This window comes from Rhinolophus ferrumequinum, chromosome 27 (assembly GCF_004115265.2).
Source record: "Rhinolophus ferrumequinum isolate MPI-CBG mRhiFer1 chromosome 27, mRhiFer1_v1.p, whole genome shotgun sequence".
NCBI classification, from domain to species: domain Eukaryota; kingdom Metazoa; phylum Chordata; class Mammalia; order Chiroptera; family Rhinolophidae; genus Rhinolophus; species Rhinolophus ferrumequinum.
The window spans coordinates 1245565-1259952 of record NC_046310.1 but is presented as its reverse complement, the minus strand read 5'-3'; the positions used below and the strand labels follow the sequence as shown (position 1 = coordinate 1259952).

The 14388-nt window shown below is 56.5% G+C and overlaps 1 protein-coding gene across 1 annotated transcript; it reads left to right on the top strand.

Annotated features, from left to right (window-relative positions):
- The first annotated feature begins 1666 nt into the window (after window positions 1-1666).
- GPR25 (G protein-coupled receptor 25) lies at window positions 1667-4222 on the top strand. Its single transcript, XM_033099692.1, has one exon. It carries the CDS (start codon window positions 2078-2080, stop codon window positions 3443-3445), a length of 1368 nt encoding a protein of 455 aa, XP_032955583.1. The 5' UTR covers window positions 1667-2077; the 3' UTR covers window positions 3446-4222.
- Window positions 4223-14388: the final 10166 nt, after the last annotated feature.

Here is a 14388-nt window from a genome sequence, read left to right as displayed (position 1 = left end):
CCCTTTCCACTTTGCTGTGTTGACAGCTGTCAGCAAGTGGCCAAGTGTCTGGGGTCATGAGGATGAGTGTTTCTAAGCGTTGGCTTGTTTCTTGTCCCTGGGGAGACGAGGGAGCAGAATCCTGGAGTGAGTGGGTCTGAGGCACTAAAAGCAGGCGGGACCTCTGGGAGGCCAGGCCCCGGCAGCGGCCCCAGCTCCCTCCCGTCCACACGTCCACACAAGTGCAGAAGGAACTGCAGGACCCAGGCCCGGCCGAGAATCTGCCATGTGCTCTGCGCCACAGACTTCACTTGGGCATGAGATCACAGCCCCAGGAAGCAGGTCTCTGCTTTTAATAAACAAGCTACTTCCACTTTCGCCCACACCCGCCTATACCCCCCTCTTGGCTGCCCGCCCTTTCTTCTCCTCCTGGCAGTTCCCTTGATGCTATTCATCTCGGGCTTTCAGAATCACTGGTGCTCTCGGTGTCCCAGACGGAGGTGTGCCCGGGGGAGTGACATCCAGGAGCTCTGCCCCGCCAGCCTTCCAGGGACGAGGCTGCAGGCTCCCTTCTGGGTGCCGCTCAGCAGCACCCGTGTGATCAGACGTTAGAGAAACGTCTGAGTCCCCAGCAGCCCCTCAGATTTCCACCCCTGGGTGGGTGGCATCTGTCGTTCCTGGCAGAGCCATCTCAGGCGCGCCCTTGACCCTTCTGCTGAGACCTGCGTTGTCACACTTATCTCTCCCTTCTGTCCCCACTGCCCCCAACGGAGATGATGCCAAAGGCCCACGGTGGCGTCTTCCGGCCTGAGTCTGTCCCCGTCCAGTGCACAGTTCTGCCAGCGACCTGTTCAGAACAGATGGCTGTCTCGTCCTCCTCAAAAGTGGGCAGAGGAGCCTCAGCACCTACAGAAGGAAATGCTGTCCCTGTCATCTGCTTCCCCTCCTGCCACCCTCCTCCCGTTGGGCTCTGGTGGCCCTGGGCCCGGGAAGTGCTGCTCTAGCTCACCTCAGCACTCTCCTGGGACCCTCATCGGCCAGTGTCATCCCCTGGAATGCCTCTCCCTTGTACGCCTCCCGTGGGACGTAACTGCCCCTCCTGAGCCCACGAGGACTCTGCTCCTAGCATGTCCCAGTGTGACTGCATGTTGGCCACTGAACATGCTGCACATGCATCTGTGCCCCCTGCCTGGACCGTGAGCCCCTAGACCTGCCAAACGGGGATGGTGCCAGGAGCTGACCGTTGGTGCATCCACCTCCGACATTCAACACCACATTGCCGAGCAGGTCAGTCACTCATTCCTGGTGACACTTGGGTGGGCTCTGGCGGGCACATGCCGTGGAACATGAGCTCCAAGGCAGCATTTGGGGTGGGGGGCTGTTGGACCTCTATGGCATCACCCAGAATCCCTGCTGCACCCCACCTTCTGGAAAAAGGGCGGAGCTTCCCTCACCCCCCATGTTCTTCCGACTCCGCCCATGAAGCCTGTCCTGACCCTCCCTCCTCTAAGCTCCTGACCTCCTCGCTGAGGAGGAGCAGCCTAGAGCTAAGTTGGGTTCCATCTTGTCATCTGTGCTGAGGCTCGGCTGTGCTTGGCTGGATTGGTGGGTGTTGCCAGATGGAGGAAGAAGGGGAGGAGCTGGGATTTAAAGCCCTGGCTCTGCTCCTTTCATCTGGACCATCTCACCACACCCTTTCCCCAGATTCAAACACTCCCACGATGCTCCATGAAGACCTGCTTGGGTCAGAAAAGCCTGTCTTTGGGTTCAGACACTGAGCCAGCATCTCGGGAGACGAGCAACCACTGAGAGCTCTGATGGCCACCTCCCAATCAGGAGGCAGGTACCCAAGGGCGGGCTCCTCACCCACCCGACCCAGGGTTGCACCCAGAGAGCAGAACCCCTCCTTCCTGGAAAACAGGTGGAGGGGCGCAGGCTGACACCCCACCCCGCTTTTGAGCCCCTCATGCAGGGTCTGTCTCCTCACCCGTAAAACCAGACAAAAGGGCAGCCGACAGCATGGGAACAGCCAAGGGCTGGAGAGAACCGAGGACCGCTCCCACCGGCTCCCTTTGCACCCTGACATCAGGCTGCTCCCATGGGGAGGCAGGGTGGGTCTCCTGGGCCCGAGGACTTTTCCTCCACGACGACGCAGCTATGCAGCCCCTCTGCCCTGTCCCTGCCCTTCCCCTGGGTTCAGCCCAGAATCCTAGGCCACCATCTCCTCCGCACCCTCGGCCCCTCCTCCAGCACCTTCCTGCCCACCCATCGCCTGGGCCCCGGTGGCAGGAAGGGAGGTGCTGGGCACCGTTCCTTCAGAGCTGCCGCCACCTGCGCCCAGCGCCAGGTCATCTGTGCGCACACCTCTGGCCCTGACATGCCCCCCACGGAGCCCTGGAGCCCCAGCCCAGGGATGGAGTTCTGGGACTACTCGGGGTCGGGCGCCCTGGAGGAGGAACTGGAGCTGTGCGCGTCCTGGGAGCTGCCCTACGCCCACGCCTTCGTCCCCGCGCTCTACCTGGCGGCCTTCACCCTGGGCCTGCTGGGCAACTGCCTGGTGGTGCGGCTGCTGGCCGGGCGGCGCGGCCCGCGGCGGCTGGCAGACACCTTCGTGCTGCACCTGGCGGCCGCCGACCTGGGCCTGGTGCTGACGCTGCCGCTGTGGGCAGCGGCGGCCGCGCTGGACGGCAACTGGCCCTTCGGCCCCGAGCTCTGCAAGCTGAGCGGCTTCGCGCTGGCCGCCTCGCGCTGCGCGGGCGCGCTGCTGCTGGCCGGCCTGGCCGCCGACCGCTACCTGGCTGTGGCCCGGCCGCTGGCCGCGCGGCCGCTGCGCTCCCCGCAGTGCGCCCGCGCCCTGTGCTGGGGCGTCTGGGCCACGGCGCTGCTGGCCGGCCTGCCCGCCCTGGTCTCCCGCGACTTGCAGCCGCTGCCCGGGGCCCCGGGCAGCCAGTGCGGGGAGCGGCCCTCCGACGCCCTCCAGGTCCTCGGACTGCTGCTGTTGGTGCTCACCTGCGCGCTGCCCCTGGGCGCCACCCTCTTCTGCTACTGCCGCCTGGCGCGTCGCCTGCGCCGGACGCGTCGCCCGCGCCTGGGCCGCGTCCCCAGGACCCCGCTGCGCATCATCTGCGCCGTGGAGGGCGCCTTCGTGGGCTCCTGGCTGCCCTTCGCCACCCTGCGCGCCGTCCTGCACCTGGCGCGCCTCGGGGCGCTGCCGCTGCCCTGCCTCCTGCTGCAGGCGCTGCGCTGGGGCCTCACGATCGCCACCTGCCTGGCCTTCGGCCACAGCTGCGCCAACCCGCTCATCTACCTGCTGCTGGACCGCTCGTTCCGCGCCCGGGCCTGGCGCCTGGCGCACGGGCTCAGTTCCGTGTCCTCGCGCTCCGGGGACCCCAGCGCCGATGTCCGGGGCCCGGCCGAAAACGGGGGCCGAGCGAGCACGGCGAGCCCGGCCCAGATCGGCCTGTAGCGGCTGCAGCTCGCGGGCCGCGCAGGGAAACTGCTGCGTCCTTATTCTCACCTCCTCTGTGGGCGGCAGGCGGCTCCAGCCGGCACCGCCTCGGACCCAGAGCCTCCTTGGTTGACTGTCCCAGCGCTTCCTGAACTCCCCCAGCCAGGCTGCTGGGACCACCGGTCCCTCAGCCCAGTGGGCCCCTGGGCTAACTTGCTCCAATCCAGTGAAAGTCCTGTGAGACCAGCAGACAGCAGCTGGTACAGCCACAGGCTCCCCAGGTACGGGAGAGGGAAGTGAGTTCCTTCTGGGCCGCATCCGGAGCAGCACCGGCCAGAATATCAAACCCCAAAAGCCACAGGTCTCCAGCTGCAGTTTCTTTGGTCTCTAGAATAACCATCATCTCCTGAGAAATAACTTCTCCAAGTCAGACCCTCGGGCCCTTTCATGCTTCAAAAAATTCTCTGGACTGTGGGAAAGGGGAGCCCTTTTCACACTGTGGTCTTTGTAGCTGTGTTTGCTGCGTCATCAGTCGCCATCAGTTCAGACTTTCATTTGCAAACTTCACCGAAGCCCCACTGCGAACTGCCCAGTTTATTCACCCCACAATTTCCCAGAGGTGCAGCCCTAATTTGGGGTCTTCTCCCCCCTCCCGTGGACTCACCTGCAAGTCGTCCTGGCCCTTCCCTTGGATGGAGGGTCCTGAACTCTCTCAGCAGACGTTCAGCTTCTCCAACACTCAGCCAGACAGCAGACTCTTCTGTGTGAGTTCACCTTTCGCAATAAACACTTGCCTGCCCGAGCTGGACGAGGCGTCTTTCTTTACTTGAGCAGTGGGACTGAAATGAGTGTCAGGAGGTGGCTGAATATGGGATTCAGACAGAACTCAACGCAGTAACTGAGGTTGACCTCAGGATGGTCATGATTCCGTGTGAGGTCAAGCCGTGAGAGTTAGCTGTGCCCCAATGAGCGCGGTAATCCCATAGGACGGCAGCAAACCGGGTATTCTTATGATTTTAAAGGACATTCACATTTTGAGGGTTACGCAGAGGGGGGAAAAAGAGGTGAGGGCATCTGCCAGCCAGGTGTCTCTTAAAAGAGGAAATGTGTCGTTGTGATTTTCATAGATGCTGTGGGCCTGTGTTCCTGCCCGTTGTGAGACCACCGGTACAAGTGTTTGGGATTATCCATTTTCTGACTCTGTGACTTACCCTTGAGGGTTCTGGAGGGTTTGGAATTCAGTGTTTCGTACTGTAGAAAAACAACATATATGGAGCCGCTTTAAAATCGAGCAGGGCTGCCATCCCAGAGGAACGGCCTTGCTCATCTTAGGCCTCAAACCTTCGGGATGTTAAAACAGGGCAGAGTAACCTCTGGGCTGGACCTGAAGCAACATTGTGTCCCAAAGAACTGTTTGCAAGCGTAACAGGAGAGCAGATGTCACGACTGCCAGACTGAAAATTGAAAGCAAGGTTTAGAATCAGTGTCCCTATCCGCACCAATAGAAATGCCTTCCTTCTGCGATGTCACTGTCCCCCTTCCCCTTCTCATAAGTCCCCTGCCTTTGTCTCCTAACTGAAAGGCTGTTGGGCTTCTGCCTTCCCAAACGAATATTCTTTTTGTTTGTTTGTTTTTCAAATGAAACTTCTTGTTCCTCACTTGGCTTTCTATTCTTAGGTTAACAGTACTTTTGATTTAGGAGGATTTGGCCCAAAGGAACATTGGCTGGTGTGGGAAAGGAACTCAGTAATTGTCCGTGAGAACCACCTCCCATCCAGACCCCATAGGCCAGCGCTGAAGGTGCTGGCCCTCCCGGGGCCCGCTCAGCTCTGTGCCCGCTGGCTGGATCCGAAGCCCAGCGTTCCTCCTCGGGCCCCTTCACCCCATCTCACACCACGGCCTTTCTCTTCAGCATTTGAGGCTGTGGTTGGACATCACACCCACCTTGACTCCACCTGTTAGCTGCCCCTGGGAGGTCAGCCTGTCAAGGAGCACAGCTGTGCACACCCCTCCCACTCACCCCGAGAGGCAGGCCTGCAGCCCGTGGGGTCACCAGTGCCAGCAGACAGACTCCAGACACTCATGTCTGAGAGCTCAGGCCCGTGGGGCTCTCCTGTCCTCAGCACTGCTCTTGAAGGCAGGACACGGTTGCGTTTCATATGCGGAGACCTCAGCTTCCAGAACAGGCCCTTCGCTGGGCTGTTCTGACAGCGTCCCCACCTCTCCTGTGGCCAAGCACCTTCTCCCCGGTACTGACCACGTCAGCTCCCTGAAGACACACAGGAAGGAGGCTTTCCTGCCTCCCCCTCCCCCCCAGCAGTTTCTGAAACAGCATTTCTCTCCCTTCGTTTGGGTAGGCCACTGAATTAGTCTCCCTTACTCTCAGACAAGAAGGAAAGAGGACAAATGAACCCCCACTTCCTCACTGGGGCAGACGAGGCTCAAATTCGCGGGGAGCTGGCTGAGGGAGCACACCCGCATTCGTGGCTGGCCGGTGTGTGACGTCAACCTATACCCGGGGCTTTGAGAACATTGGACATTCAGGTCTTTCCCTTCCCTGTCCTTTAAAGATTCTGTTACTCGGTACATTGTAGGGAGGGCTGCTGTGCAAGTGTTAAGATGTAAGATGTTGCTTAAAAAGAGATGGGAAACTGCTGGTGATAAGTTTAAAAAGGTAACAAAATTGCTATTAAACACCCACACACTTCACGTCTGGAGGACATAAAATAACAGCTTTGGTTTTGTGGAAGCAGAACATGACTTGCCACAAAACCCTTTGATAGAAAGTATCTTTTGCTCCTTTCCTGTCTCTAGTACAGTCAGGCGTCTTAAGTCAGTCTCCTCTCTCTCTCTCTCTGTGCCCCTAACGGATCCCTCCATTACGGCCTTACTCCCAGCAGACACCACGCTCCCTAAGCCAAGGGAGCTCGTTTCCTTCCAGCTGCGTCCCCCGTGCCTGGAACAGACACCTGGTAACGGGGTGGGCATCAGCACCATGTCATCGTGTGAAATAATACGATGTCATGTGACAAGGAAAGGAAGGATATTACATTTTATGCAGGTTTTACAAAAGGGCGCACAAGACAGCCGGCTAGAGGAAATAGGATCAGTGTCGACAGTGACTGTGTTAGATAGATCTAAGGGGGTGATAGATCCTTTTCCTCACCTCCGTTTCTCTATTCTCGAAATGTTCTATCAGCTTTTCGTGTGTTTGTTTGTTTTCCAGGATAGTTAACAAAGAGCTGCGAAACTGCTGAAGCCTGGAGCCAGACTCAGGCCGGGCCCTGCTGCCTGTCCCAGGGCCTCCCTGGGGGAGCCCCCCCCCCCCCCCCGCAGTCCCCCTTTCTTCATGAAGAATGGAGATGCCGGGCTGCCTCACAGATCAAAGGAATCATGTTCCTGAAAGTACCCACAGGGACACAGCCAGGAGCCACCCTCAGGATGGTCCCAGCCCAGGCCCGCTGCCCCTCCCCCTCAGACTACAGGGTTCTGGTTTTCTAAAAGGTCAGCACCTGGGCACAGGCTGGGCACAGGGGCTGTGTATTTCTGACTTGGTTCTTGTGACTAATTCTGGGCTTCCTTCTCACCTCCCTCGACCCCGTCCGTGGTCTTTTCTCATGGCACAGTGTGAGAACCGGGGTTCAGGGTGATGAGTGATCTGGGGAGTTCAGAAGAATGGCAGGGCTGGCGCAGATACACTTGGTGATATGACTCAGTGCCCCATGTCCCTCTGGGGGGAGAGTGGGGTCTCTGGACACTGGTGAGGACGTCTCCTTTGTTAGAGGACCTCCGGCTGAATCCCTCCCCGCCTTGGTTTGGGGGCCTGCAGGAAGCTCCCTACCACCTGGCACCGCCATCGAGCCCCCCCGCCTCAGAATGGGGCAAATGATGGAAAGACCCACAGCAGGAGATGTGGGAATGCCCTGTGAGTGAGAGGAAAGAGGAAGCAGAGATGTGAAATCACCCTGCCTCTTCATTGTCATCGAAACCAGAAAGTATTTATTGAGCGTGTAATTACATCTTCACGAAAGTAGGCACCGCGTGAGTCACATAGATACACATCACAGAATGTCAGAGCTGGAAGCCACTTTGTCCGCTCCAAGAAGGAGGACACTGGGGACCAGAGGTGGGACATGACCTGCTTAAGGTCCTAATAGCAACGCAGCGCACATTTTAAAAAGCACATACGTGACATGGTTCTATCCCTTCTCATGACCCCGTGTGGAGCAGGCACTGATGGCTTCCTTTACTAATGATGACACACGGTCGGAAGCCAAGTGGCTTGGTCAAAGTTACAGAGGAGCAAACAGTGCCATCAAAGCTGTGTCTCTCCCTCCTGCCTTCCCTTGTCCCTGCCACCTCCCCGTGTGACACCAGAGACGCTGTCTCCATTCTGAACCCAGCTCACCCGCCCCATCCCGGCACCCTGACCCAAGTTCTCTCTTTCAAAATTTAACAGTTTCCCCCTGATAATTAAAGTAACACTGGTTCTTTGTTGTTGTTTTTTTATGTGGAAATTAAAGGAAAAAATAAAGGGAAATAGGAAAATCACCCATTCTCCCACCATGAAGAGATATCTCTGTGTGTATAATAATACACGTGTGTACATCCTTTTCCAGCTAAATTGGCGTCAGTGTATACGAGACCAAGGACTGAGCCTATTGTGTCCCCAGTTGTGGCACACAGCTGGCATTCAGTAATTCTGTGTTGACTGTGTATTATATACTTTCTTTCGTAGCCTTTCTTCACTTCGCAATGTGCCTTATTTTCCCATGTCATTAGAGATTATACAAAATGTGTTTTTAAGGTTACATTATATTATATGAACTGTCGCCTCATTTGTTTAACCAAGCCCCTAACCGTTTTTTTTTTTTTTTTTAATTTTTCACTTTTATAAACAATTCTGTAATGATGATCCTTGTACAAAAATCTTTATCCATGTCTTCAGGACAGCTTCCTAGAAGCAAAGTTATTCAAAGATTGCAAACAAGACTTTGGTACATTGTGCCAAATAGTTGAAAAATGTACATTCTCTCCAGCGGTGTAGGAGAGAACCCATCCACCTCCACATTTAACAAACACCAACAGGCATTGTTATTGCAAAAAATGTATTTGTCAACTTGGTATCTGCCCAAGTTTAAAAGAATACAATATGCCCATCAGATACAGATACAAATGTATCTCCTCTATGGGCTCTGTTCCTCTGGACAGCCCAGACTAATACAATTAGGGTCCCCTCACTACGGAAGTGTTTGGGCATCAGCCTAAGGGGCGATGAGGGTCTCCCCAGCAGGGGGGCTGAGGTCAGGGGTCAGGACGGGAAGAATCGGTGCTGAAACCCACCAGCCCCAGGTTGCCCGGGGAGTCTGAGTTGGGAAGAGAAGCCAGGGCTGGCTTTTTGGTGGGCTGCAAGGTCCCAGTGCAGCTGAGACAACGGCTGCCGGTGTCTGGGTGGAGCTGTGGTTTGCGCCCGGAGACATGTTAGACGGCTGATTAATCTCACTCAGCCAGCTCTGAAAATGACTATCTTCATGAGGTACCTGCTCCCCATCTCCCTCTAGTGCAATGCGTCTGTGCCCCAAGCAGCCTCGGGCTGTCCCCAGGCTGGAACCTGTGCACACACCGTCACAACATGCTGTGGGACACAAGTGTGCCGAATTCTGTCCATCTCTTTTCACCAAGCCTTGTTTTTTACATAACCTAGTGTCTCAAATCTGCCTAGGTCTCATCTGCTAAAATTACTGTTACCATAAAGAGACACTGTAATATTCATAGTAAAATAACCTAAGACCCTCCTCCCGAATTGCAGTACTTTTCATTTCTGCACGTTCTTTCCAGCCCTTCCCTGCCATGCTCACAACGTACATTGCCGGAATCATGACATCGTCTGCTTTTCTGTCTTTTCTTTCTCAGAATTTATTATAAGCATTTTCCACGCTGCTGTCTAGATTTCGTAATGGTCCCTTTGAAGGCTTCCCTCTGGATAAGCCATAACGTACCGGCTCCTCTGTGATGGGACGTCCGGTTGGCTCAGCAGCCTTCACATCACGGATCCTGCGACATTGAGCCTCTTTTCCGTCTGTCTCAGGACTGGTTTGGAATGTCTGGGCCAATGAAATCACCCACTTTCCAGCTTCCAAGACAACAGTGAAGTATCTGGAGTTTCTTGACCAAACTGGACAAATAGAGCAGCTTCTCCCCTGATTTCAGCCCCACAAGGCTCTCAAAGCACGTAGACCCTTCAGTGCGTGCATTTCTGAACAGATACATGGGGATTGACCTAAATTGACCAGTCTGGTTGGGTGGGGCTGGGAGTGGTGGGGAGTAGAGCACGAGGAGGAGGTGTCAGGCCACACGTGGCTGGTTTATAGACCGTTCCAATTAATTGAAAGAGCCTCTGACCTCAATTTAAACCATCTCCCTTCAAAGGCCCTCCTGTGCCTTCCTTTCTCATCCCTGAGTATTCTAAGAGAAGGCAGAAGTGTTTCTAGTTACTGCATGCCAGGGCCCCAGGGCAGCTGGTCACAGGAGGCTGGCCCTTTGAAGCCTCTTGCAGTGAAACCACCGGAAGTGAAACTTGGTCCCCCACACACAGTTTTGGACCAGAAAGATGTGATTTTCATGTAGACATGTTAGTATTTTTTTCCCCTGAGAGTTGGGTGTGAAGAAGAAGAAGGTCTTTTCTTTTAAGACGAGGAGTGTGGGGAAAACATCTTCTTAAAAATCGTTGCCTGTGAAAGCACAGCAGTGCTGCAAAGCATTTTATCTGCATGACTCCATCATCCTCACGGCAGCCGCTGTGGCATCTGTCTGACTCCAAAATGCTAATTTTTCACATTTCCCCCAGAGCACGTACCTGAGCCCCTCAGGACCACCTGCCAGGTAGTCCGCAAAGGCCCCTGTGGGGCAGATGCCATTGCACAGGCACCTCCCACCCAGGCCTCTGACAAGTGCGACTGTTGTTCTAATGATCACCCAGCCCTGTCGGCAGCCAGCAGCTGACGCCCACCCCAGACCCACACGCACCCGGCCTCCTCTACCAGCACCTGGCCTCCAGCCTTCCTGGGGTGCAGGGGCCTGAGGGCCAGGGGTCTGTGCCCAGGGGCCTGGGGAGTTCTACACACTCAACCCCACCAGGGGGACCTGGGGTGGGGACCAGACGGACTCAGTGTCTTTACTCTGTGCCATCTACTTCAAGTACAACGGGCTGTGTCCTGTGACTGGGGTGGGGTGAGGGGGTGGAGCAGAGCTGCCCTCAGGACTCTGCTGCCCTGTCGGTCTGGAAGCTGGCCTCGGTCTTAATTGAAAACCCCACAAAAATGCCTGCAGCTGGGGCTGGCCCGGTGGCTCAGGCGGTTAGAGCTCCATGCTCCTAACTCTGAAGGCTGCCGGTTCAATTCCCACATGGGCCAGTGGGCTCTCAACCACAGGGTTGCCAGTTCGATTCCTCGACTCCTGCAAGGGATGGTGGGCTGCGCCCCCTGCAACTAGCAATGGCAGCAATGACAGCAACGGCAACTGGACCTGGAGCTGAGCTGCACCCTCCACAACTAAGACTGAAAGGACAACAACTTGACTTGGAAAAAATGCCTGGAAGTACACACTGTTCCCCAATAAAGTCCTGCTCCCCTTCCCCAATAAAGTCTTAAAAAAAAAAAAAGTCTGCAGCCCCTGCTCTGGTATTTAGCTTTTATCTTTGTATTATTTTTTGACACAATTCACAATCTTTTCTTAAAGTTCCAAATTCATATTTGAGTCTCCAGAAACCAAAAAGGGAATGACCAGAGAGACAAGGGCCATGTCTGGCTGTGCTGGACACTGAGTGACTCCCGGGGGTGGAAGGCAGGGGGTTGGGCCTCGCATGAGAGACGGCCCGGCTTTGCCCTCCCCAAAGGAGGGCTCCAAGTCCTCCAGGAGCTAGGCCTGGCAAGGAGGAGTCCGGGCTACATCAGAGCCTGGAGGCCCTCCGCCAACTGTCACTTCACCCTCAAGGGTTTCCTCTAGGGCGCACGGGGCGGGAGCCTGGCTCCAGACCCAAGGGCGGCTTCCCGGCAACTGCCGCCCCCTGGTGGTGGCGTCGGGGAGAGCAGCTCCAACTGGGGCTTGGCCGGGGCCAATCTTCTCACTCAACCTAGACAACTGGGGCCCCAGGGTCCCGCGACCTCGGCAGGCGAAGCTCAGACAGGGTCCTGTGGGCCTGGAATCCTGTGGGATCCCAGGCGACTAGGAGGGCCGGGCTGGAGAGGAGGGTGAGGAGGCATGAGAGAAGTCAAAGGAGAAATGAAAGAGGAGAGAAGGCGGGGAGGGGGAGGGGAGGGACTCTAAACTGGACAGGACCTGGGGGCATTTACAATCCAGCAGAGAACCACTGGCCAGGAGGATGCTGGTGTGTTGCGGGAAGTGGGTTCCTTTCCCATTTCCTGCCACTCGGGGTCCCAGCCCCAGAGCAGGGTCTGCCCAGCCTTCCGAGCCGCTCTCCAGACTCAGGGTCCTGGCCCCAGTGTTTTGGGGGGGTCTCTTCCCCCTGGTTTCCCCCTCTAAGGTAGTTGTACGCATTTGGCACAGCTACTCACCTGCCTGGTGCCCAGCCTGTGCCCAGTCGGGAGTGTTCTGACTGATGGAGGCCGAGGCTGCGGGCAGTGCCCTCCTGCACCCGGCCCAGCTGCGAGCTGCAGGGTGGGGTTCGGCGAGGAAGGGGGGGGGGCCCCCGCTCCGACTCATTCTGGGGTTTCCAGAGCTACTCGCCAAGGGCACCCACAGGGCAACGTCTGGGCTGCGGAGAAGCTTCTCGCTCTCCTCATCCAGACCACGGAGCAAGGGGGTCGACCTGGAGGTCAGTGAGCGAGCTAAGCCTGGTCCTCTGCTGGGCCCGAGTCGGTAGGACCAGGACTAGGAGAGGGCCGGGGAGCCCCTCCACTGTGTGTGGGGGGGCAGGGGCGGGGACAGCAGCTCCCAGCCAGCTGGAGACCGGGCCCTGTCCCCGTCTCCTTACAGCAAGGCTCTTAGCCAGGCCCAGGGAAACCCATCTGACGCCAGAGGACCCCGCGCGCTTCAGCCAAAGTGGGAAGGAGAGAAGGCTGGTGGGGCTTGGTGGCCTCTGCCAATCTGCACCTCCCCCCCCCTCGTCTGTAGTCCCAGGAGGGCCCTGGGTGCTGCCTTCCGCACTCCTGCTTCCCGAGCCCCACTGCAGTTCCAGTCTCTGAGCTCCAAGAGGCTGCCAGACATGGAGCACAACTCAACCTGCAGCCAAAGGAAGGAAGACGCGTTCTCCTTGACTTTCAATTTCACATAAAATAATCAAATGTGTGCAAATCAGATTCCACACAAAACGCTGGATTTCCACCTTTTATTTTAAAAATAGAAGCTTGTCTCTTGTGATGACATTAGCAGTGCCAGCCCCTCTTAGGACAGAGCCTGACTTTTCGAGTGTGCCACAATCCCCACCGGGCTGCCTCCTGCACGCCTTCCCCACCACACACCCCACGGTGGCTCTGCGTGGCAGTGCAGCAAACCCAATGGGACCAGGTTGGAATACAACTCTTGTACCTGACATACTTCATTCCTTCCTTTCTCTCTGGCCCTGTAGGTATTTGACGTGTTTCATTCATGAGGTTTCAGCTGCAGGACCAGAGAGATCTACCCTCCAACCCCGCACCAGTCACTTAGTGTGTGGCTTTACCCAATCATTTAGTTTCTCTGGGCCTCAGGTTCCTTACTGTAAATGAAGGAGACAGTAATGCTATAAATAATAATCGCTACAAACTCAGGTTTGCAAGACGCATGTATCACCTTCCTTGTTTCTTGAAACTCAGTTTGATTCTGTCCTGGGCCTGCTGGGATGGCAAAACAATCCACTTCCTCATCAGAATCCTGAGGCTGAGGGGAGCCCACAAAGCAGGGTGAGGGCTGACACCCTCGTTGCTCCTCCCCCCCCGGGGGTCTCTTGTAGCTGCGACCCCTGATTCTGGGAACCTTCTGAGGCTGGAAACCTGGGGCCAATCTTCTCAGCTCCCTTCCTGCTGAGGTCGTGCCCGGTCTCCTTGCTGCTCAGGGCACACGCTCCTCTTTCCTGGGCCTGGTCCATCTCACCTCTTTCTCCTGGCCCCCCAAAGCCACTCCCCCACCCTTGCCCCTTAGAACACTGGCATTGCCTCAGTGGGCTCAGGGCTGAGGCCTCCAGCTTGTGCTTCCCACCCAGAGAAAGGGTAGGGGTGAGTGGGAGGGGGGAAGGAATTCCAATCGGTGTCTCAGAGAATTATTCCATCACATGAGTAACAATACGCTCACCTTCAAAAGCACTTTACCTTCTATCCACCCTTAAGTGTCCTCCCCGACCCCCCACCCCCCACACACACTTGGTCCTTTTCTCATTATACACACACTTTCCGGGTGATCTCACACAGTCCCCGAGCTACGCCAGCCAGACTGCTCGCTGAACCTCACCATCAACGACCTACAATGAGCACATCACCAATGGAACCCTCAAGCCAGACACCTGGGAATCCCCAGCTCCTCCGACTCAATCAGTGGCAGGCTGAGGCCAGGCCTGCATCCTAAATAGCTCTTGACTCACCCCTTCCCTCCTTAGTGCTACCACATGAGTCAGGGCCCATCACCCCTGCCTGGTTGCCTTGTTTCCGCCCCTCCCCCAAAAGCTCAAACGCCAATGCGACGTAGGAGTCCGCGCAGGGCGTCTCCTAGACCCAGTCTTCAGCAGCGTCATGGCGAATGTTGTGTCAGCTCGGCTGAGTCCATGGTACCCAGACAGTTGGTCAAACATTCTTCTAGATGTTTCTGTGAAGGTATATTTTAAATGACATTAACATTTAAAGGAACGGTAGACTGAGTGAAGCAGGTTCCATCCTGTAATGGGGGTGGGCCTCATCCAGTCAGCTGACCGTGAAAGAGGCTGATTGACCTCTTCTGATGAAGAGGAGCTTCTGCAGGCTGAGTGCCTTTGG

Bases quoted from the DNA above. Each gene is read 5' to 3' on its own strand.
- GPR25 (XM_033099692.1), top strand. From the start codon at position 2,078: ATGGGGAGGCAGGGTGGGTCTCCTGGGCCCGAGGACTTTTCCTCCACG.